The sequence below is a fragment of the Poecile atricapillus genome, chromosome 2 (assembly GCF_030490865.1).
Source record: "Poecile atricapillus isolate bPoeAtr1 chromosome 2, bPoeAtr1.hap1, whole genome shotgun sequence".
Lineage (NCBI taxonomy): Eukaryota > Metazoa > Chordata > Aves > Passeriformes > Paridae > Poecile > Poecile atricapillus.
This window is the reverse complement of record NC_081250.1, coordinates 48,087,186-48,111,204: the sequence shown is the minus strand read 5'-3', so window position 1 is coordinate 48,111,204 and position 24,019 is coordinate 48,087,186. Positions and strand designations below refer to the sequence as shown.

The following is a 24,019-nucleotide window of genomic DNA, read 5'->3' as shown; positions in this document are numbered from 1 at the left end:
CCAGCTAAGCAGTTGTGGTACCTACATTTTTGAGGTGGTGCCTCGAGTATCATCTAACTGTACATTACTTTGATTTGGCTTGACTATGCTAGCACAAGTTATGTGACAAACTGGGTACTCTGGACCTCTCTAGAGACCAACTGTTTTCTTCTTAAGAGGACTAGATGACTTATTTTAGGAATTTAGGAACTTAGAATATCCTGGCTATGAGGTACATATCTTGTGAAGTCACCTACTCTTACACTTGGTGAAACTAACAAGAAATGTATGTAAGTATGTCAGTGAACAAAGAATACACATAAATGTATTGAGAATCAATATCTTCATGCTTACATTTGTTTTAGAGATAGGCAGAGCAGAAGTTAAAAAAATTAGCAATTTTTTTATCTTCTGCTGTGTTGAAGCAATTATGTGGTCTCCTACACTTTCCCTCTTCAATAGCAAGGGGATAAAATAGGGTATCTCTACTCTAATACCCTTATCCCCTTTTACTCTCTCTAATTCTTTTTTTCACTTATAAAAAAAGAAAAGGAAATACCTCACCTTCACACTTTATCAAGCACATTACCTGAATTTGTGCTTTCCTCTGTTTTCTGAAAGAGACAGGGTAACAAACTGGTCTGGCTTTGCAAATCCAGTGTGGTTATCAGCACAGGTACTTAAAATGGTACATGGAATGTCCAAACAAGCACAGAATCACAGAACGCTTTGGACTGCAGGGGACTTTTAAGATAATCTAGTTCCAGCTCTCTGCCAGGGGCAAGGACATCTTCCACTAGACCAGGCTGCTCCACGTCCACAGGTACTCTCACAGATAAGAAAAAGAAATTAATTCCTTGTACAGAAGATGTAAGTTAAGAAATCTGGATCTAATTAAATAGTGATACATTAATTTGGAAACTAATTCTAGTAAGAATTCCTCAATCTGTACAGAATTCAGCTCTACAAATAAGCATCCTCTGAGAATTACCAGAACAGCACAGCATGAGTAAACTTTCCAGTGCTGGCTGCCTAAAAGCATGGCAGAATCATAAGTTTCCTGGCAAGAAAAGTATCTGAATATGATAAAACCACAGATGCAAATAGTATTAGAAGATAGTGAAAGAATGAAAAATGAAATCTTTCTTCATTGTGTTCACTGGGTGGACTCTGGGCTCCATATGAGCGTTTAAAAACCTTTAGCACTGCCATGCACAAAACTGCCTTTGAAAACCCTGGGGAAAATCTGGCCATTCCCCCTCAGAAACATTAATTTCTGAAACAACAGGTATCCATAAAAACAGTAAGTTTTCATACAGACAGACTACTTAAGGAGAAATTTCCAGCTGGTTAGCAGCTATACAGGTCTCACACCAGCTTTTCTGTGTAAGGTTTCACCAAAATAAATGGCAAAGCATGGCACATTTTTAGAAGCCCTCCTATCTATTGATAGAGCCATCTGATTTTCAGATGAAGCAGCAACCATGAATTCCCACCAAGAACTGACAGAAGGAAAGCAAATTAAGGCTTGCTAAGTGTAAAAGTACCAGAACTGACAGAGTGGTGAGGGATGGGTAACATCAGAGACCAAAACCTCAGCGGAAAGTTGTATTAGTGGTTTACCTTCCTACTTTATACCACTTTTTTTTTTTTTTTTTTTTACGGCTGTTGATGCCAAGTTCTGAATAAACAGAGTAGAAGGAACACAGAGATTTTTGTTCTTTATGTTGCTGATAAGAAGGGTTCCATTATGTGGAGGTGTTTTGGGGGCCTTTTCATTTTACTCCTTTAAAGCCTTAAGAAAATGTACATTAGAAAATGGTTTGTTCCAAACAGACAACCTGAAAAATTAGTTACAGACAAACTTTTTTAGTTACATCACAAAACTTTTCTTTCTAAGGCAGTTGGCCATGTGTTTTGAACATACACTCTGAAGTATGAAATAATATTTGGCAACAGCTATAAAGGAATGTATTTTGAAGAGCACATTACTGGACTAGAAGTCAATCATTAAGGGTCAGTGAAGCTGTTTTTGGAGTGATTTACTTGTGAACTATTCAACTAACCACAAGGTAAATATGTATTATTACAATGTTATTTTTTGAATTAAGTAAAGAAGTAAGTAACCTTAATAAGAGATGTTGCAATACATGTGGTAATATTGGTCTTCTGCATTGTTTACTATATCACATTATCATATTCCATTATGAACTGTCCTCAGGAAAAATAATATATATAGAAAATAAGATAACTAGTAAGTAGACAATATTACTTTCCATTTGGAAGGGCAAATGAGTTTAATGAACCTAAGGATAAATCACTTCTTAGATGCTTCATAGTAAAAATAATTTGAACTGCAATGAAGAGATTGCTTTTGTTTATAATTTAGGGAGAAGCTAGAGCAAAGAAAGTTAAGCTAGATCAAAGAATATTAAGCTAGAGCAAAGAAAGTTTCAGTCTTCTAATATCCAGATGAAGACAGCAACTGAGATTTTTACTCCTCTTGTAGAACTCCATAAATCTTATGTGCTCTTACACCTGTAGCTATTAGATCGCTCTTTGGAGACAGTCAGGTTGAATCAGACAGTTATGCAGTCCTACATATATTTCTATTAAGCCTTAAAATGTTGGGTTTTTTTAGTTACCAAAAAAAAAAAAAAAAAGAAAAGAAAGAAAATAAAATGCAGAGCCCCAGAATCAACATAATTTGATATCTCTCAATGATATCTGATAATCTAAATCTTCCTCACTGATGGAATCTTACAGGTTATTTTTGTAAGACAAGAAATGAATAATGTCCCAAGATCACTCACTTTCATATGCAAAAGAAATAAGCTATACACATGCAGTGTGGTATCAGCACACGTACTACCATGAATTTTCAACACTCCTTCAATACAGCAGTGTATACCATGGACCCCCAGCCACAAGGCTGACTGACTGAGGTAATTTCCAACCCACACATCTAGCCTCTTCTGTTCCTCCCGCGTGGACAGAAGGGCAGCAACCCAGAGGGATCCAAGTTTCAGACAATCATTAAACCAACAAGGAGCTATTCAGTGGGGAAGGGCAGAAGGCTGGATGGAAGTTCCCTCTGGGCTGGATTTAGCCCACAAAATATAGTCTGGATGATGCCAGAATGGAAGGATAAATTTCATAAGGAATGAAAGGGATAAAATAAGCTTTCATGGAATGAATAGCTACGTAGCTCCCCAGACATATGAACTCTTAGTAGCCAAAGACTGAAAAATTGTAGTAACTACAGTGTGAGCACTGTACAAGAAGAAAATGCCTGCCAAATTCATGTTCTTATGCCAGAAATTTTTAAAATCATGAAAACACATAAACAAAAATCTGAGAAAGTATAAATACGGCCATTGCTAAGTTATGGGAACAACCCTATTGACTGTAGGAAAGTTGCTAATAAAATTCTCAGAGCAAAAATAAGAATTGCAGAAGTTACCTTATCTTTTTGATGTTTTGTGATACATGGGAAGCATCTTTTAATAATTGACTGGGACACAAAGCCAAATGTCTGCACGTAAACCTCAAAACAATGATTAAACTGATTCCTAAATAAATGTTAGCCAGGGATCTTTATTAATGAAACGTGAAAAAAAAGAGCATGAGTCCACATGAAAACAAATTATTCCTTCTTTCTTATTACCACATGTTATAAATTAGGTTTTGGACAAGGACATTTATGCTGCTGTTGGAAACCCCCAATTTACTCTTGGGTATGAAAATAAAAGAGGTACCAGCTCCAGAAATTATCACAGTACTTAAAACAAAGACTATCTCACATGTTGAACCATCCGTGCTTTCACACATGCGAACAAATTCTTGGCAAAAAATCCTGTCCTTGGCTCATGACTCTCAGGAATGGCAGAGTGACCATAACACAGGCAAAGAAGCATCCTCCAGGATCCTCAGGACAACACAAAACTTTTCCTGTAGAATCTAAGATCTCCAGTCAACATACATACATCTCCTCTGGGGCCATGAAAGTGAAGCAGTAAACAAGAACAACTGAAAGAAACCGGGCTGCTTGGCAGAGGAGAGGAGAAGTTTCACTGGCCACTGGTACCTTCACGTTATGCAATGCTGTGCTGGGCATAATGCTCCTTTTTCTAGGAGAGCCAAAATATTGCACAAAGTGGCCCTGTTTTACCCAGACATCATCCCCTCCCCAGCACATCAGACACTATACCATGCCTTGAAAACACTCTGGAGGAGAAAATAATTTCCCCTTTGAGTAAAGAAGAGCAACAGGTAAAAATACTTCATGAGAGAGAACTCATCAAGTTGCTGAGCATGGGATTCCTTGCAGCTAAGGCCAAAATGAAAGTCATCTGAAGACAGGGTTGAAACTGATCAAGATGACATTCAGGAGTTGGATTGTTGCTGCTGCAGCTACACAGATTCACAGCTGGATGACCTCAAATCTCAATAGCTCAGTATTATTTATTATGCCATGTCATGGTTAGCCACCAGTTAGATTATAGCAAAATGGAGAGGACAGGATATCTGACCCATACCTTTCAATTTTGAATCAATTAATGACTTGGTATACCAAAAAAGGCATAATAAGGTACAATTTCACTGACCTGTCTGGGAAAATGTCACCCAGTTGAAAACTTGTCCCATGCAGCTAATAAATGGATAAACCCATCAATATGCAATACAAATCAGGTCTCTATCTTGAAAAGGAAACTTTTTTTTACCTCACAGAAGCCCTATATTAGAAAATTCTGGTTTAACATTTGGAGGAGATACTTTTTCAGACGAATGGCCTTTGGTCCTGTGAGAATAGGTGTGATGTTGTGAGTTGTGACATCTGAATTGCATCAGGCCTCAAGCTTAATGGAGCCCAAATTAAGATTATGAATATAAAGATGTCTTTCACTGTGTTTGTTTAGCTGTGCAGTCACGTCACCATCAGCTGTCTGTGACCACAGAACACTGAATCTCTTTCTATTCACGTCCACTTTAAATCTCTACCAAAAAAAACCCCAAAAAATCCCCACCAAAACAAAACAAACAAAAAACCCCTTGAATAAAATTCATGCTGATTTATCTTTAAAAAACACTGGTCCAAGTTATAGAGCTATAAGCATATTATATTTTCAATGCAGTCCTGGTTTTGCCTTAAGTTTTTGTCATAATGTCCAACAGCAGAAAATGAGCCTTATGTTTCAATGCAAACACACATTATTCCAAAAAAGTTCAAACAGACAAGCAAGAGATGATAAGAGGGAAGAAAGAAGTAATTCCCTGAATTTAAAGGGTTCAGATGGATAAAAGGCTTAAGCCAATATACACTAGTATCAAGTATGACACGGTGTTAGTGACTACCATTTAACGTCTTTTAGATAAAACTTCTTAATGAGAACATCTGTTTTTTAATAACATCCAGTAAGCAATATCTATAACTCATGTGGTAGTTATGACCCCAGTGAGTGTCTGCAGTGGTTTTTAAGTACATCAACCAGAGCTCTACCAAATTATCCATTTGGGGTCACTGGACACTTTATCTACATTTTTCTCTAGCTTTAAAGGGCTTTGTGGATCCTGCTATTTTGAATTTAAGAGGCAGTTAATTTTGTTCAGTTTGGATGTGTGCTATGTTTTGGTATTATATGAAATGGCTCCAGAGCACTTAGCATAAACAATGGTTTCAAGAACACTACACTAAACAGAACAGCCATCTCAAAGCAATGGATTTGCTTTCTTCATACCCAGGTGTTTTTTCTGGGTTTTTTTTTTTTTTCATAACAAAGATGCTGTTGTTCAAGGAAGCATAGCACACAAGACAGAAAAAGCTTTACTAAGCTAACAGATCCCAACTTCCTCTAACAGAGTCCACTTGTTTGTGACTGCTGCAGTTTGATGGCTGAAGAATTCCAACTGCCTCTCCTGAGCAGTGTTTTAATCTCTTCCCAACCAGTCCACCTGTAACAACAAAAGCAATAAACTCCAGTGCCTTCCTGAACTGTATAGCCTGGCCGACTTCCAACGAGATCAAGAACTTGGGAATGATTGCTGCTGCCTGTGGGCAGAGACAAATAGAATGAACAGTTGGAGTGAGATGAGATGCTCCTCCATGCAGCCATCATGGATCACAGTTCCCTCCTTGTACAGTGCTCTTCTCCAGGAACCAGCTGCCTTGGCAGGGAGCATCACTGAGGGACTCAGTAAAATGACTTGTAAATGGGCTTATGATGGAAATGTAGGAGTTGAGGCTTGTACAGCCAACTGCCACACCCCATCACACAACTCTCACTAGAACAACTGAGGCTTGCTTCAGGCTATTGCCTGGCATCTGTCTGTCAATGCGCATCCATGACAGCAGCTTTCCGAAGCCTCTTTTCCAAACTCACAGTCATAAGCAGCAGCAGATACTTGAAAGAACTTGACACCTATAGGAGGAAAGTAAATGCAGGAGGTCCTTCCCTCAGTTCTTGTTCTCAGAAGTGAGTTAGATACACAGCAGCTTATTAAGAATTTTAGGTCCCAAGAACTCAGGTTACATTTAAAGAAACTGCTGAAAATTCATTTCTGCTTCATTGCAAATTAAGGGTTTCACAAGTCTGCACAGTCTACATAATCTTAAAAAATGGAACTTGGATTCCATATTCCTTGGGCAACTTGGCCAATTCTGAAAATTTTACCCGTGATAGTCTTTCATTCCCCAAAACATTAAACTGCAGAAACCACTCCCAAAACCAAGTCTGGGAAACAAATTTGCAGTTGCTCAGGGTAGCTCAATACTTAGCCTATTGAGTCACCACAACGACCACAAAACAGATGGATTATATGATTTTAATAAGTCAGACACTGCTGTTTTTTCCTTTACAATCACACATCCTAAAACAACTAAAAAGTAGTTGAGATAAGTCAGACACGTGTGCCCACACACTGTTTATTTTGAAAAGTCATCACTTCTTCTCCAGATGAATGTTGTTATATTTGCACCTGACCTTATGCTGCTTCTCTTCAGTCATGGGCAGGGATTGACACACACAGGCAAAGAGCCTGCCAGAATAAGAGCCTTATTTCTCTAAACATAGCTTTGTAACTCCTCTATCACACCAGCAGTTTGTGTTGCCAGCTGAGGAGTTTATCCTCCCCTTAACTGTACCTATCTTTTGCAATATGATTGCACTAAAGGAATTTAACAATATGCAGTTCTGTTTTTAAATTAACACTGATAGTGTACCTCCTGATTGTTTTTCTGCTATGCATCTACAATTTTTAAGACACTAACCCTAACAGCTGCAAAAACACAAGCATCTCAATGTTCTGAGTACTGTACAATAGGCCAAGGAAATTACTGTTAAATTACATGGACAGAAGAAAAAAAAAAAAAAAAAAAAAGCATTTGTTTCTTCCTACCGACTTTCTTGACCACATGAATTTTTTTTTTTTTCCTTTCCACCACCACATTTCTCATAGGACAACCTGTTATTGGCCCTTCCCTGAAAATCATTCTGTGGAAAACAGTATGGAAGATAAGTGTGAAACTCTGTGAACACAACATGTGGCAAGTAATACTCCAGCTCTCAAGCACCCCCGGTACTATTTCTGCTCCTCACTTCACGCTTTTCTTTCTTCATAACTAAGCACTAACACCTGTTGAGTGGCTTCAGCAGTGCCAAAGAGTACACCCTTTGCTCTGTTTCTCCAAGAAAAAGAAAGGTGATGGATAACATGAAGTTCTGGCCACAGCGCAGTCAGTAGGATTTTCTGTTTGGACTTTTTTTTTTTGTGCCAGGATTTCTCACAATTTGCAGAGATGTCATACTCAAATCTACACCATTTGAAGCTACCTTAAAAAAAAACTCTTTCCCCAACTGCAAACCATGCTGGTCACTGTTACCTATTTTGTGAAGTGTCCTGAGATAAACGCCAACAGAGAGTTGAATATAAGTGAGGAATGTTTAACATCCAGAGAGCACAGAAGGAAGAAACTTCACCTAACAGGCAATAAAGAATTAAAAAATATGTTCTGTGTTTAACAGCATGAACACAGCTTTGCCTCAAGAGCTCTAGGGAGCTGTTTCAAGTGCTCCCCTTTCACATTATATCTGGAATGACCTGGTCCGAATGGGAAACAGCACAATATATTCAATGCTTTTCTTTTCTTCTGCTATCAGTATCAGCTGAGCATTACACAAAACTTTAAGATTGTCCCTGCCCATCTTGTCTATCCCCAAAAATTTGATCCTGAAGCGGAAAGAAGTAGCAGGGCAAGGCATGCTGGAGAAAACAAAAGAAACAGAGTGTAGCTAAGGCTGGGTCTCGAAAAGCAGTGAAAAGAAGTGAAAAAGAAAGCCCAGAAATTAATCCAACTGGAATAGGTTCTCCTTGAAAAATCTCAGCCTAGGATCACTGTTGGTAGTTTTTACACTCTGAGCCAGAGCGTGGGAGCCAATTGTGTGACCTAGAGAAACACACATCCAACAAGCTGGTTGAAACCACAGCTATGACTTCTCTGATGAACTGGCTCTGTTGGCTGTCTGGCAAGCAAGGTCTGTGCCCAGATGGCAGGTGACACAGTGCAGCTGGACAGTCTTTACCAATGTGGTCACTGCATCTCAGATGATCTCGAAACAACCAGTGGGCAAAGAAGTGATGTTAACAAAGCAGCAACTGGTTGTTTACCTTAGGGCTACTTTTCTGGAATTGGGGTAGGTATGTTTTATGGGCTGATGTAGGTATGAAAATGCCACATAGCAGAATAGATGATTTTGAAACATATATCTACATTAAAATCTTAAAGTTTCATGTTTTCCTGCGGTTATGAGCCTGCAAGCCATTCCACACAGGAAAATCTTTGTGTCCTTGATTAACCTCAGCCAATAACTCAAACAGGGCTGTGTCTGATTAAGGTCCACATTTGCAAGCTTCAGAAAATGCTTTGTAGAAAAATGTGGTTGTTGGCCAGCCCTGATTGCTGCACATAAGTTACATCTGATAGGAACAAAATGTGAGAATTTAGACTGAAATTTCCTTAGAGACCAGGGCAGCACTATTTTTCTTGTTGATTTTGTACTCACTGCCTTGGCATAATTACACCTTTCTTGTCAATGTCATAACAGGGTGGAGGAGAGGTTATTTTTCACAAGACAGGATAAATCCCTTTGCCTCTAACTTCTGAAGGCTTCAGTTTACGACTCACTGTGTCCACAGTGAAATGAAGTTGTGATCACAATTCTAGACCTGATCCTACACATACTGAAACCAATGGGAGTCTTTCTGTTTACTTAAATGGAAGCTGGGTCATGCCCTGAGCAGACATTACTGCACATAAAACAAAATGCCTCTCCAGTTTTGGATGGCAGAAAGCATGGATCTGGAAATATTAAAGACCCCTGAGGTCAGAAATTGTCTACCACAAAAATATAATACAAGAAAAACCAACAAGCACACCTGTCTGCCTGTTTCTAGCCCTATCAACCCAGACAAAACTGCATCCAGAGCAGGTATTTATCAAAAATGTAAGAAGTTAAGATCTTGGCAAAAGACAAAATCTGGCCCAGAGTCTAAAATGTAGCATAATTATTAAATCTTAAAGTTTTCAAATAAAATTAACATAAGCTTGAAAAAGTGAATGCAGCACAACTTAGAAGCTAGAAAATACTTGCATCAGGCTTTGTAGCAGTTTTATGCTTGTCAAACATGAAAGTCAACCTAGGATTTGCAGAAGAAGGGAAGCCTGAGCACGTCATGGCCAGTGTCAGACTCTGTGCTCTATGTCAGCAGACCACCAGCAAACACCTGTATGTTGTTTTTAACATTCTTCATATGGTTCCTATGCAAAAACAGTAATGAAAAAAGCTTACAGTGAGGGAAAGCTAAGCCTGAAAATGAAACCAGAACAGTTCTAAGAGCATCAGGGGATTTGGAGGGAAAGGATCATAGAAGAGCATATGCTTTGGAAGGATTAAAACAATTACTACACGATGTTGGTATGAAATTGATTGTGAGGAAAAAAAGCCAGCAGCAAAAAAAGAATATTGATCTTTTAACAGGAGAGACCATTAGTTTGGATGATACAGCATTCGTGGGCTGGTCTTTACCTTGTCTCACACATCCCCAGGATGGACACACTATTATTTGAACAATCCATTGGTAGGAGAGGCAGAAGTACGGGCAGACCTGCTACCCTCACACTGGCAGGTATGTTTTTACATGTTGTCTGAAAGTGATTGACCCTCAGTAGCCAGAAATGTCTCACTCAGGAAGGCCTCTCTAGGCTGATCAGTTCTTCCACACAACCTGAGCATGGCAGGCTGAGGAGGAAAAAAGAGGCTCTTCTTTAGTCAGCTTTTTTCTACATTTGTTTTTCAGCAAATCAAGAAACAGACAATGACACAGGGATTTTTTGGGATTACTTATGGGCTTAACAGATACATCCTGTGTAAAGGAAGAACGGGAAGGTCCTGCAGGGCTGTGCAATGGGAATGAATACACTGTACCACAGGTAATGGACGCATCCTGACACCAGGCACTGACTTATGACCAAGCACTGACAAGGACCAAGAAGGGCCAGAGAACTTGTAACTCAAATTTGTCTGCAAATTACTGAACTAGAACCTCCTCCCTTACCCCATGACGTTATTCACATGTTTGAGTATAACCTCTTAGTTATAACTCATGATACCCGTTATACTTCACATTTTTGGATTCGCTTCCAATTCCATTTAAACAGCAAAAGAGCTGGGGGGGAGGGGAATATCTCTGAAAGTACAAAGCTGACATTGTTGATTATAAACCTCCCGACATATACACACATATATCTACACGGAGGATGGACGCAAGCCCTGTTGGTGACAGGTTTCCTAGCGGCTGCTGTTCCCAGGACGCCGGTGCCTCGACTCCGCCGTCCCCGCGCTCCCCCCACTCACGCAGGGGAGGTGCCGCCGGCAATGCGGGGCCCGAAGGACGGAGACCCCCCCAGCCTCCCGGCTTCGCATCACCCCACACCCCCCGGGAGGCGCCTCCGGGCTCCGTGCCGACCCTCACCGCCCCGCCCGGCCCGGCCCAGCCGCAGGTCCCGCCGCCACCTACTTCTTGCAGGGGATGAGCGCCTTCCTCTCCTCCAGGATGCGGAGGCGCTGGTTGGGGCCGTCGTAGGAGACGGCGGCCCGCGTGTTGCGGCCCGAGCTGTGGTCGTAGAACACGGTGCGCCCTTCCCACTGCCGCGGCGCCTGGCACGGCTCGGCCCCCGCCGCCGCTCCACCGCGCAGCAGGAGCACGCCCAGCAGCAGGAGCAGGAGCAGCCGCAGCGGCGGCCCCGGTCCCGGACGCAGCTGCCGCCCGGCCGCCGGCCGCGCCATGCTCCGCTCCGCGCTCCCTCGGCGCACGGCCGCCCCGCACGGCGCGCAGGCGGGCGGGCAGGCTGTGCCGGGGGGCGGGGGCGGCCCGCCTCCAAACCCGCATCGCCGCGGCGGCGAGAGGCGGCGGCCGCCACAGCGCCCGGACGCCGGCGGGGCATGAGGCGGCGCGGCGACAGGCGGCCGGGACAGTCGGCCTCCCTCGCCGCAGCCGGGAGGGTCTGGGCGCCCTGGCCGTGCCCGCTGCTCCGCGAGGGCTGCCCAGAGGGCCAGCTGCGAACTCCAAGCCCCGGGCACTCCGCGCGAGCTTGGGGGGGGGGGGGGTATGCGAACAGGAGTGACCTGCTGGGACAAACTGCTTTAATGTTGCCCTCGAGGGGGACATTTCAGTGCGTCCCCACGGACAGACAGTGTCACCAAGCATTTCTTCACCACATGCATTCCTTCATCTCCCACTGCCCTCCTGGGTGTATCTACTGTTTCCTGCCTGCTCTGGTTGTGCTTTCCTCACCCACTAAGGGAAGGGGAGGCCCGTGCCCCACAGATGCTCCGTCTCTGCAGCTCTGCTGCATCTGCAGGGACTAACACCGGTGGCACCACGGCACCTGGCCGGGGCAGGTACCTCTGAGCTACGCTGGGGCTCTCTCAGGTCACTGGGATAACCTGGCACTGAGTTAATCTTCTTATCTCAGCGGGTCCCTCAAAGACGGGGGAGCGGCATTTCCCACAGTGAAGAACGGGCCCGGAGGTCTTTCCGTGCAAGGGCGAACAGAGCTGGGCTGTGAGGGAGCCCTTTCCCCCGCGCGGGCCCGCCACACCGCTGCACCAGGGGCGCGTGGCCGTGGATCACCAAGGAAAGGAAGATAACAAAACAGCTTGGGAAAAAATCTGAAACCCTTTCTTCCACTCGTGTGCAGATGCGACTGGTGGGGACAGGAGCGGGGCGGCGGGCTCACTGCCCGCACAGCAGCCCCGCGCTACCCCGGCCCCGCCGCCCGCTCCCGGCTCGGCTCGGCCGCCGCCGCTTCCCCTGTCCCGAGCACACCGGGCCACCAGCCACACCCCCGTCCGTCCGCCGTCCGCTTCCCGCCTCTCCCCGTCCGTGCCGAGCTCATGGAGGGAATTCTGCAACCCCCTGGAGGCGTCGGGAACAGCCGCCGGTGCTCCCTCAAGCCCGCAAAAAGTTTCTTCTCCCTTGAGAAAACGCGGTGTATAAAGTTGAGCCTCACGGGAAGAAGCCGCGGCTCCTACCGTCGCCCTCCCTCTCTCCGCGCCGGAGCGCAGAGCCTCCCGGCAGAACCGTGCGGTTTGTGTTTCCTCCCCTCCGCCCCCCTTCCACCTGAAGGAATTTATGACACAGATGAAAACTGAAACGGAGCTGGAGCGGCGGCCGAGAGACGCAGTGATGTCGCCGGGGGATTAAACGGGGTGGAGGTGATGTCACCGTGCCTGCACAGCAAAACGCACACATACACGCACACCCCCCCACCCCCCGGAGGAGCGGGGCTGCCAAGGGAGTGCGATCGGCCCCACGTCACTCGTGCCACTGGTATAAATGCGGTCCCGCGATGTCCATGGCTGTCGGCGCGGCGGCTCCCGCCACTTGACTGCAGCAGGGCTCCGGGAGGCAGCGCCGCTCCGCGCCCTTCGGCCGCCGGGACCCACGGGGCGGCGGCGGGCGGCGGCGGACAAGGAGGAGAAGGAGGAGGAAGAGGATGCTGCGCGCCTTGGTGGCGGTGTCCCTGTGGCTGCGGGTGAGCCCGCGGGCGCAGGGCGCGCCGTGCGAGGCGGTGCGCATCCCCATGTGCCGCTCCATGCCCTGGAATATCACCCGCATGCCCAACCACCTCCACCACAGCACCCAGGAAAACGCCGTCCTCGCTATCGAACAGTACGAGGAGCTGGTGGCCACCGGCTGCAGCCCGGTCCTGCCCTTCTTCCTCTGCGCCATGTACGCCCCCATCTGCACCCTGGAGTTCCTCTACGACCCCATCAAGCCGTGCCGCTCCGTGTGCCAGCGCGCCCGCGACGGCTGCGAGCCCATCATGCGCCGCTACAACCACAGCTGGCCCGAGAGCCTGGCTTGCGACGACCTCCCCGTCTACGACCGCGGCGTCTGCATCTCCCCAGAGGCCATCGTCACCGACGTGCCGGAGGGTGAGAACCCTGGGGGCAGCGAGAGGTGGGAGGGAGGACTCCCTCCACCCCCGCGGGACGCCCCAGGGTGGGACGGGGGGACTGCGGGACCCCCACGCTCCAGTCCTGGAGCCTCTTCCGACAGTTTTCACTCCCTGACTCACCTCTGTTTGCAGATGTGAAGTGGACGGACTTTACACAGGGCTTTATGGTGCCGGACAGACCCCTGGAGCATGACTGCAGGAGCCGCGGCCAGGGTGAGCCCCGGATGACCCCCCGCCTCCACCTCCCCGGAGACAGGGTCCCTCTGACACCCCTCAACCTTTCTCCTTTCTCTTCCTTTGAAGAGCGGTGCAGGTGCAAAAAGACAAAGCCTACGCTGTCAACCTACTTGGCCAAGAACTACAGCTACAGTAAGTGCATGGGGGAAATGTTTCACTTTGCCGGTCTCACACCCTCCTTGTGTCCCTGCAAGTTAGGCAGCTCTAGGTGAGGCCACACCAGGCCCCATCCAGCAAGTCTGGCATGAGAAGACTTCTCCAACACAGCCTTTCCAAGTGGGTGTTTGACTGGGGATACCTAGCTGTCCTCTTCCAAAATCCAGCTGTAGCACACACCATGTGCAGGCAGTAGTAGTGCACAGAGGATGGTGTGTTTCTGCCAAAAGCAGTAAAATGTCAGTAATGTGCCCCCTTCTGCTCTGCAGAAAGGTTGGTTACTGCTGCAAAGGTCACTCTAGTAAAGGCAATTACGTCTGATGTGAGCGTGACGACTTGGCCAGCTCCTGTTTTCGTCCAGCAGGTAGAATAAACAGGGGGTTGCTACCCAAATAAAGCCTGTAGATGTGAACCAGCTGCAGCAAAGTAAAAAGTTTTTAGAAAGTTATATATACTTTTACTTATTAGCCAGAGTTCTGTCCCATGCAGAATTGTCAGAAATTAACTGAATTCAGTGACAATTTGCACCACCCGGCCAAGGAGATGGCTGATAGTTTTATTACATGTTGTGTGACATGCTGGCAATAAAAACAAGTATTCACCCCTCTGCCCCCCTGGTTTCCCCCTGCTTCAGTTTTCTGATGGTGTGAATCAGGAAGAATTCTAATTAAGATTAGATAAATGCCAGATTGAACCTAGTGTCAATACAAAGCCCCTATTAACTATGAATTTAATATGCAGTATTGCTTCATTTTGCACTTTGTGGGCATTTTCTCAGATGGCAGATTTTTTTTCCAGTCATTTATACAGTTCTTCTACAGTAGGGTTATAATATAATTCAATTCCTATTTGCTTGACATCAAATGAAAGTAAGTTGGTAGCTATTTGCTTATTTGTTAGCATGTTTGGTGGGAATAATCAAGCTGAACCTCTAGCTTAGGTAATTGTACAATTTTTTGTTCATTGCAACATTTTGGTGCATTTACACAACATATTGTTTTTATATAATTCCTTGATCTGCGTCAGTACAACACAGAGATCTGTTTAGGTGGAACAATGAGCTTCTACAGTTTCCTGAAACATATGAAAAAGTAGTGATATCAAATGACTGTTCCAAAATGAAAAACAGGTGTTAGCCGTGTCAATTCTGATTTGAGTGCTCCTTGAGTGAAACATGTATGTTGGGATCCAAAATTTAATTCCACTGAATTTGTGAAATCAAGATTCTGTTTTTGAGATGTAAATTTCCATTCAGCTCCCTCTGAGATAAATAGACCTATTTATATTGAAAATGAACTGAGGGATGAGATTTAATGAGTTGAAAATCAATCAGTCAATCAATCAATCAATCAGTTTTTTTCTGAAAATCCTTTAAGACATACAGCCAAATTGTACTTTTAGCTATCACAGCCAGTCAGACTTGAAAATGGACTATGAGTCTCCAAAACCGAAATTCCCCTCATGTTTTGTGTGTGTTATACATGTCCTGATAAAGGCAGCACATAAACCCCAGACCGCATTAAAAGTGCTGGTCTCCTGTTTTCTACGTGTGAAGTTTATTTTGGATTGGATGAGGTTCATGTGAAGGCTTTTGACCCGGTGGCTGGCAGGGTCCCGCAGGGGCAGGCTGATCACCCTGTCCTCTATACGCTTGGCATGCTTCTTCAACTGAATCATGTTCGGACAGTAGAACCCTTTCTATTTTTACATTCCCTAGAGACAAAATCTTTTATGTGAAAATCATACTTTATTAGGCCTGGTATTTCTCACAAGAGAGAAGAGATGAAATGATGGACTGGTAGGTAATGCCAGGGTTTGTAGGTACAAAGTTAACCAGGGATCATTTCAGAGCAATCTGCAGCATTTCACCTTCTTGCATCAGTGCAACCATGCAGTTTTCCTCAATGAAAGGTAAAAATACAAATGCTTGTGTATTCAGAGTCAGAAGAACCTGTTCCAGTGTCTCATTTATACAAGCATCTCACTATTGGTAGAGAATACAAAGGCAAAAGATGAAAAAAGTATAGCTCAAGTAAATCACGGCAATCCTAAGCCTCTTAGTTTTTTGACTGTTCTTTCTAGCTTTCCTTTGTTTCTTATATTTAAGAAAAGACAATATTTCCTGGTTTAAATCTACAGGAAGTGATTTGATTATTGAAAAGACTGAATCCATGACAACTGTCTGTGAGGTAAATTATTCATTACTTAATTGGAAATAGCCAGATGCGGCTGGAGAATGGGTTAGATTTATGCAAAGTCTTGTTCAAGTCTGAGTTGAAGGATCTGTTTGTGTGTGTGATTCCAGGCGAGACTGGTTGGCCTGATGTGGCCAAGATTTAAGCACATGTTTAATTTCACTGTTGTCAACAGTCCTACTGAAAACCAAATCAAGATCAGGCCTCTCTTATTCTAAGCCACTGTTCATGCCCACACAGGCAGAAGTAGTTCTAGTTTCAAAACCAAAACAACAGCTTCCAATTCAATATTTTTATTTAATTTTGCGATGTGTTTAAATTTCTAAGACTTTATGGTTCTCACTCCTCTATTTTTCTATTTGCAGTCATTCACGCTAAAGTAAAAAGCGTAGAAAGAGGGAACTGCAATGAGATAACGACTGTGGTTGAAGTCAAAGACATACTCAAGTCTTCAACGCCAATTCCTCTGTCCCAAGTGCCTCTTCTTACAAATTCCTCCTGCCAGTGCCCGCCTCTTCAACCAAAGCAGGATGTTCTCATCATGTGCTATGAGTGGCGCTCAAGGTGAGCCGTGACGATGTGGTGCAAAGAAGTGTTAGAGCTGACTGTGATAGATGGGAAGGAGGACCAGCAGAGCTTTCTTCCCCATCATAGGCTTGTTTTGCTGACAGTTTTTGTTAGGCTAACTCATACATACACATATGTTTCCATTATCTTCACATCTGACTTTATCCACTTCATCAGCCTCAGCTCTGTGCCATAATGTGGTATTTATAAAATTTGGCTCATGCAAAGAGGATAATAAAATCTGGTGGCATTAGGTGCTGACAGCATCTTGATAAGGCATTATGCAGCAGTTCAGTCATCTCCAGCTTGGGAGTGTTTTTCCAGGACCACTTTCCATAGGGATGAGCTGCTTTGTGTGCAGCAAGCCCAACAGTGGCTGTAGATGATGGTCTGTGTCGGGAGGACCATGTGGAAGGTATCGTTCCGTCTCACCAAGGGAGTGGGCAAGAGATGATACGCATCTTCTGTCAGCAGAGCTGCTGGAGTCAAAGCCAGGCCTTCTCCACTGGCCTGTCCATACTTTGGACCAGTGCCATCAATGGGATGTTTCTCATCCCACAGCCGTACTGGGACCAGCCAAGCTGCAGCCATTGGAGCTCAAGCTCCCGGATGGCAGATGAAAAGTAAATATTCTCAGAGGAGCTTGCCAGTCCTGCTGTATGATTAAAAGAACAAAACAAAACAAAACTAACTTTACCAGACCTTTCATCTGGCAGTCGGCCTAGCCCCAGACATGGAAGGAAATCCAGCATGCTGGTCTGGAGGGAAAGGAGTGATGAATCACAGCTCCCTATTCTCCCTGGTTCCTTGAGGCAGAAGGGGGACATCCCATCCCCATTAGCACCCCAAGTGCACCAGTAGATGCCAGCAGAGCAGGTGGTGGTGTTTTAGGTTCAGTGTAGGCCTATGTGTTGTGGTTTGGAGACAAGGCTGTCTGTAAAATGTGCAGGCTGGTTTTGCATACTGTGATGTTGCTTTTAATTGGTCACACACACTTGTAAGGACCACGGAACATTCACATGTGGGACGTGATGGGCCATGTCCATATTTTTAATGAGTTTTGTATTGATATTTTCAGAGCATTTTATAGGTGTTTCTAAAATTTTTCATCTGACATCTTATTGCTTTAACTTGTTTTTTGGTGAGCTAGCAAACACAGTATTTTATTATGACACCCCTCCAGGTCTGGAAGTATTTCACAAATATTAATGTAGAGGCCTTTATTTGTGTTAGTCATTTTAGGGATACAAGCTCTGACTCATGTAGAAAGATTATGACCAGAATGGCGATGGAGGAGCTCTGGATTGCAGAGGATCCTCTGGAGGCTGTTAGGAAAGGGAGATTTCATAAGTCAAAGATCACAATCGGCATCTCCATTATTATGGAAAAACACACAATTCACTGAATATCTTGTGATGGTTTTTAAAGGTCATTGAGGTTTTTAATTTCATATAGTGTACTAAAATGGATTTGAAAAAGAAACATAAACTATTATATGTGCTTCCTGTTGAACTCAGTGGCAGGCAAACAGAAGGTTTTGAGTTACAGCAGTTTTTTAAAATGACAGAGCCAGAATCGGCATAAGCTGTACGTCCTCTGCAGTCAATGGCAAAATACCTATTGCCTGTTGTTAGGGTTAAAGCCTCACTGGATAATTGACCTGAACCAAAGCTGTGCCAGATGTACTTCATATTGTGGTTTCATTCATGGCAGTGTGGCCTTGGCATCAGTCCTGTACGTTTGTCCTCTAATTTGTCTTTGGAAAGAAAAGGAAATGTATGACATACTGATCCTGATTCTCCAGGGTTTCCACTCATGTTGAGCCTTTTATGTTTGGTCAAACTGGATGCACATTGGCTAGTGACTGTGAGAGGCAGCATTTTGTACTGTTTTTGAGCTGCTAAGAGCAGCAACACTATTCATGGAAACTGGAGGTCAGGCCCTGCTACACTGTTTAACCTTCACCAGCCAGAACAGTGCTGTGTGATGTTTTGTGCATTTATAACAATGTCTTTCCAGCCAACACTGATGTCTAACTAATAACCCCCAGAATTTTAGTGAAAGTTATATTAGGGCATATTAAGACCTGGTATCTCAACCAACCAAATAAAAGAAAACCAAGAAGTTGTCTCTGGGTTGGGACGTGGAAGGTGTCATGTCAGACTGCTTTAGAATAAGCTGTTTAAGGCATATGTATTTAATAGTCACATTATTGTTTTATTCATTTCATAACACCTAGACTCAATGTTTTCATGCAGGAGATAGCCAGATTGCACTGGTAGGTAAGTATGGCAAGTATCACTAACCATATGTCTTCCAAATTCACCTCATTAAGGAGTTAGATGTAGGAAACACATATTGCCATCCTCATGTATTTACAGGTAGAAATGGATACAATTGTAAGTGATCATATAATTGTATTACTGTTTTTTCAGCTAAGCTGTATTAGCTGGTGCATGTGAAACAGCTTCTTTTCTAAAGTCAGAAGTAAAATTTATCAGTTTAATCTACTCTTTGCACAAACGCGTGCAGAAACATATGGTATCCCATCATCCCATACATAAAACCTGTCAGTACCAGTACCTGTGGGTGCATTTCCACCGCAGTCTGTGTTAAATCATATGGAATGGAATCTCAGGAATTAAAATCAGAAATACCTATAACTTGTGTGTATTTCTTAATTTTCAGGTTGATGCTTCTTGATGGATGTCTAGTTGAAAAATGGAAGGACCAACTAAACAGAAGATTTAAGGTAAATGCAACCAAACATGTTGTTGTTCTTGTTGACAAGTGATACACCTTTGTTTTACTTCAGCATTAACTTTGATGATTTCCAGATATGTGTAACTCCTCTGGGTATCAAAAGTTTTAGTTGAACATTTTCAGCCCTTGTAGTTACCCAAGTATAAGTGAAAATTTTCATACTTTAATCTTGTGTTTTAGAGTCTCTAAAATTTTTTTTAATTGAATTTTATCCTGTGGGATGATCTTTTTGTGAACCCTCGTTTCTTACAATAATATCTCTAGAAATTTCTTTCATATCCTTGCTACCACAGGGAGCAATGATATGAAAGTGAAGGTGATATGCAGATGAGTACATAGTCCACATTAGATAAGAAAGGAAGTTAAAATCCTCTGCACTGGATTAATGTTTTTTGCTGCATTAAAGATTGCAGGCTGGAGACACACACTTCTCACCAGATACTCCCTACTAAGACCCACCCAAAGTATTGGGCATTATCTCTCTGGATTCAGGAAACACTGGAAGAGAAGGTCTGTAGTATAGAGACATAGGTGGCAGGCACAGCAGATGCCCCTGCTCTTTGGGGCTTACCACTTTATATCACTCTCTACTTGTAAACTCCTCTTTTTAATGAAAAGAGGAAAGAAAAGATGGCTTGTGAGAAGGTCTGATTCTTCCTCCTGCTTTTAGAGATGGAAGAAAGGTATTTTTGGAATTCAGAAAGGTTTTTGGCGCATTAAGGACATACATGTGTGTTTAAGGACATATATGTATGTTTTAAGTATGAGTTGATTGACAATTGGTAGAGAGGAGGAAAAGAGATGTAGGAATCCATAAGCAAAAGCTTTTGTATAACAGACCAACTTCTTGCAGGAAATTGCATTCAATGCTTCTCTCATACACTCTTCACTTACCCATATGAAACCTATGTGTGGAAAAGAAAACATGCTTTAAATCTTTAAAAAATAAATACATGGCAATTGCAGAGGATGCCATGTGGGATTTAGAAGAATATTGACATATGACTTGGATTCTTGAAATCCTTTAGCTGTCAATTTAATGGCTTGTTACTGGCACACAGTGTGTTTTAGTCACCTCCTCGCGATGTTTTGTCATTTTTAATTGTGTCTTGAATCATATTTGGGCATTAGTTTTCAGATAGTCAAATAGATGCATGGCTGCCAAACAAAATACCCTTCAAAGCACATGTCATTTCCTCTCACATTAATAGTTTCAGAAACTAGGTCTTCATTTAAGCATGTTTGGGTGGGACACAGCTAAATTTCTGCTGATTGTTTTGGTTTTATAAAGATGCATAAAATTACTCTGACCACACAAAGTCTGTATGGAGCTAGGTACCACTGTGGCTTAATTTTAATGCCCGTCATTCATCTCTGAAGATTTGCATCCAAATTTTATCTTGAGTTACCACTTAAAATGGATGTTTTGAGCTGTCTGTCAACCACAGAAGACAGTTGTTAACATAACCACAACATGGCTGGTCTTTTCTCTAGCCAGGACAAGAGTCTGAGCTGCAGCAAAGTCAGTGCAGAGATACAGAATAGGAAAGCTGGAGAGCACTTCTCTTGCTGTGATTACTGGTAAATCCCCTGCCTTTAGGAGTTTCAGAAGGGAAAGATAATAGTGGGGAGAGGTGAGACCCTTTCTGGGTTCCACTACCTACCTTGTTTTCCTTAAAATAGGTATTTCTGTTCCTAGAAGTGAAAGTCCACAGTCTCTATTGCTATTTTATGGATCCCTCCACGTTTTGGAGAGCTGACCTGTTTTGTAATTCCTGCACTATTTGATTTGAAAATCTGACAGCTGTTGTCTTTGGTAGGCTCATTGATTTTCAAAATTTCTTGCTGAATAAAGTTAGAGGTGCATTATTCAAACCATGCCATTGCAACTCTCAACACTGTTATTTCACTGTGATCATCACTGTTGTCTGTCCATAACATAAGCTGGTTCATGCCCAGTCCTCTCCACCCCAAGGAAAAGCAGAACTAGAAAGTAAATACCAGCTCCCTTTGTAGGTGGATGCTTAAATATACATTGTGAAAGGTTAATTTGATTCCTGTAGACTTTTCTGAGGAAAAGTTGAGTAGCACGTTCAGCAAGACAGCAAAGAAAGGCCTTGCAAAGGAGTTCCAATGTGCTGGTCCTGACTTTTTGATGTCATGGTGCCAGCTCCTTTCTATTTCTCAGAAGGCACTCACATGCAGCATGCACACGAGATGGGAAATTGTCATTTCCATCCACTGGTGTTTTGGAAATTTCCTCTAACTTAGAACTTGTTCTCCCTGAAAATAGCCATAACTTGCTGACATCAATGGCCTTGAAACATAGAGCATGAAACTATTAAAGGCAGCACTAGCATCAGTGGTTCAAGATTTCATTAAGATGTAATTATTTATGATTATGTCCTTCCCTAACTCATCCTCTTTGTTTTATGCATTTCTACAGAGGTGGGAACAGAGACTCCAAGAGCAAAAGCGGCGAACTGCGCGCAGTAAGAACCAGAATTCAGGACGCAGTGGTCAGAGTGGAGCCCTGAAACCACAAGCCAAGAACACCAACCCACTGATCAGTGTCCCCAAAAAGGCCATTAAAATAAGAAATGGCCAGAAGGAAATCAACCCAAAAAAAGTATGAGTATGAAATTACGAAAAGGAAGGACTTTCCATGCACGACAAGGGTCACAATCTGGCTTGGTCAGCATGTTTTATTAATCCGGAACTCATTGACTTAAAAAATCCTGTCAGTTTCTACATAGACCTTTTTGCTGCACTTTACTGTTACAAGGTTTGCTTATCCTTTCAAGTCACTGCAAGCCATAGAGCATAGGTTTGCACTTATATGAGGTAGGCATATTCCAGCTGACTGAGCTTGATCTTTGGGCTCTGATTTCCCATCTAGATAGAGGTAGCCTTGGCTGCCAGAGGTTTTGACTCCTTGTACCAGTTGCCTGGTCTGCTTCCTTGCCAGATGCTGGAGAGCTGCATGGAGTTTCTCCTCAGCTGGTGTAGTATTAGACTGTGAGTTAGTCTGTGAATTTGTTGAGAGCTCACTAGACTCGGCAGCTGAGCAGCAGCAGAAGGATGGTAACCTCTGGCAGATATCTCAGGCAGCAATGACTGCAGCTGCTGGAGCTGAACCTATCTTCTGTTTGGAATCACAGCCCTTGTTCAGAATGTTCAAAAGCATAGTTTACCATTAAGCATCTGGGTATGCATTATGTGATTATTTTTATGTGTGTGCCAAAAATATGCTTGCAATGATAGTATTTGATCTTGTGGGTTTGTGTGGTAAAAATGCATTCAAAGCAGACATTTAATTTTTTATTGTACTTCAGGCTGGCTTCTGTTGTTATAATTTCAAATATATTTAAACATCTAATTGAAAAATCCGTATTGTTTTGAAAGGACTGGTTATAGTGAACAGATCTGTAGACTTCTTAAAAGTAACACATTTGCTGTAATATAGCTTAGCTATGAAAACTGGAATAGAAGCTTTATTCTAAAGTAACTGACAGCTACTGTACAGTATTAAGGAGAAGATAGGGCTTCAAATGGCTCAATAATCTTTTGGATAACTTTGTATCATTTGATACCATATTTCTAACCTTTCTCTGATTAAATAAATAAATAAATGAATAAATAAATAAATCAGCCTTGTCCCTATTAATGAGCTTCTCAAAGCAACTGGCTGTCTGCAGTTTTTCTTATCAGAAGGTAACATTTATCCTGAAAAGGGTGACAGGAAAGCAGATGCTTTTATTTATGCAGTGAGTTTACGGACTTAACATTTTCTGTGTGAGGTATTAGAACAGCAAAGGTGATACAAATCTAATCTACATAACTCCAAGATGGCATTTATGCTATTCCTTCCAAGGGGTACTTGGATGAGGCAGCATAGATAACACATTCTGATTTCAATTCCATGTAACACACAAGAAGAGCACCAACATTAAGATCAGAAGAGCTCGTGATAGATGCCTGAAAGACCTTCAGGATTTCCTGCAGTAAGGCTAAGGACTAGACTGGTCAATTCTGGTAAAATGAAGATTTTTATAATAGAGAAGTTCTATGTCAGAAAAGTAGATTATCATAAGGAGTAAGAAATAGTCATGTCAGTATGTTGATCTTTGCCGTGACAAGAATTCCAATGCAATTTGCATGCGTGAAATTCACATTAGATTAGGCTGAAGTGACTTTGGTAGCAGCAGTTATATACTTGGTAATTTGAGGCATAGATGCCAAGTTACAATGTTTAAAAGAAACAGACCAATGTGTTACAAGAAAATGGAATAATAGCATATAGAATAGTTTGGGAAAAAAACAACCTAAATGGTCGTTGTTGAGCTTTGAGCAGCTGCTTAAAATATACAAAGGTCAGCAGTTGAGTGTAGCCCTACTGGTAATTCTGGGCAGGTGCAGTACTTTGTTGATGTGGAACACCTGCAGGATTAGATCTAAAATTCATCCCAGGTGCCAGGAATGCTGAGCATATATAGCAGCTTCTATTGACTTTACTAGGAATGATGTGTATTTGACATGTCTAAAACAACACTACAAACTTAGGTGCTTAAATACAGCCTGTAGGTGGAACCTTAATCATGTT

At 43.1% G+C, this 24,019-nt stretch overlaps 2 protein-coding genes across 3 annotated transcripts in view; one reads left to right on the top strand and one right to left on the bottom strand.

Annotated features, from left to right (window-relative positions):
- Positions 1-12,894, bottom strand: part of EPDR1 (ependymin related 1) — a 31,730-nt gene extending 18,836 nt beyond the window's left edge. Inside the window, exons 1-3 of the mRNA XM_058831074.1 lie at positions 12,857-12,894; positions 12,300-12,657; positions 11,053-11,660 (exon numbers count right to left, since the gene is read on the bottom strand). Coding sequence (XP_058687057.1) covers positions 11,053-11,660; positions 12,300-12,657; positions 12,857-12,894 — 1,004 coding nt within the window. The remainder of the gene's footprint in view (positions 1-11,052; positions 11,661-12,299; positions 12,658-12,856) is intronic.
- SFRP4 (secreted frizzled related protein 4) lies at positions 12,698-23,070 on the top strand. Of its 2 annotated transcripts, XM_058831843.1 has the most exons (6): positions 12,698-13,475; positions 13,631-13,711; positions 13,802-13,867; positions 16,452-16,650; positions 19,342-19,405; positions 21,863-23,070. In XM_058831843.1, the coding sequence occupies exons 1-6, from the start codon at positions 13,034-13,036 to the stop codon at positions 22,049-22,051; spliced, it is 1,041 nt and encodes a 346-aa protein (XP_058687826.1). In that variant the 5' UTR covers positions 12,698-13,033; the 3' UTR covers positions 22,052-23,070. The 2 variants fall into 2 exon arrangements, with proteins under 2 accessions (XP_058687826.1, XP_058687825.1); XM_058831842.1 differs by having other exon boundaries at positions 13,631-13,867.
- The last annotated feature ends 949 nt before the right edge of the window (positions 23,071-24,019 follow it).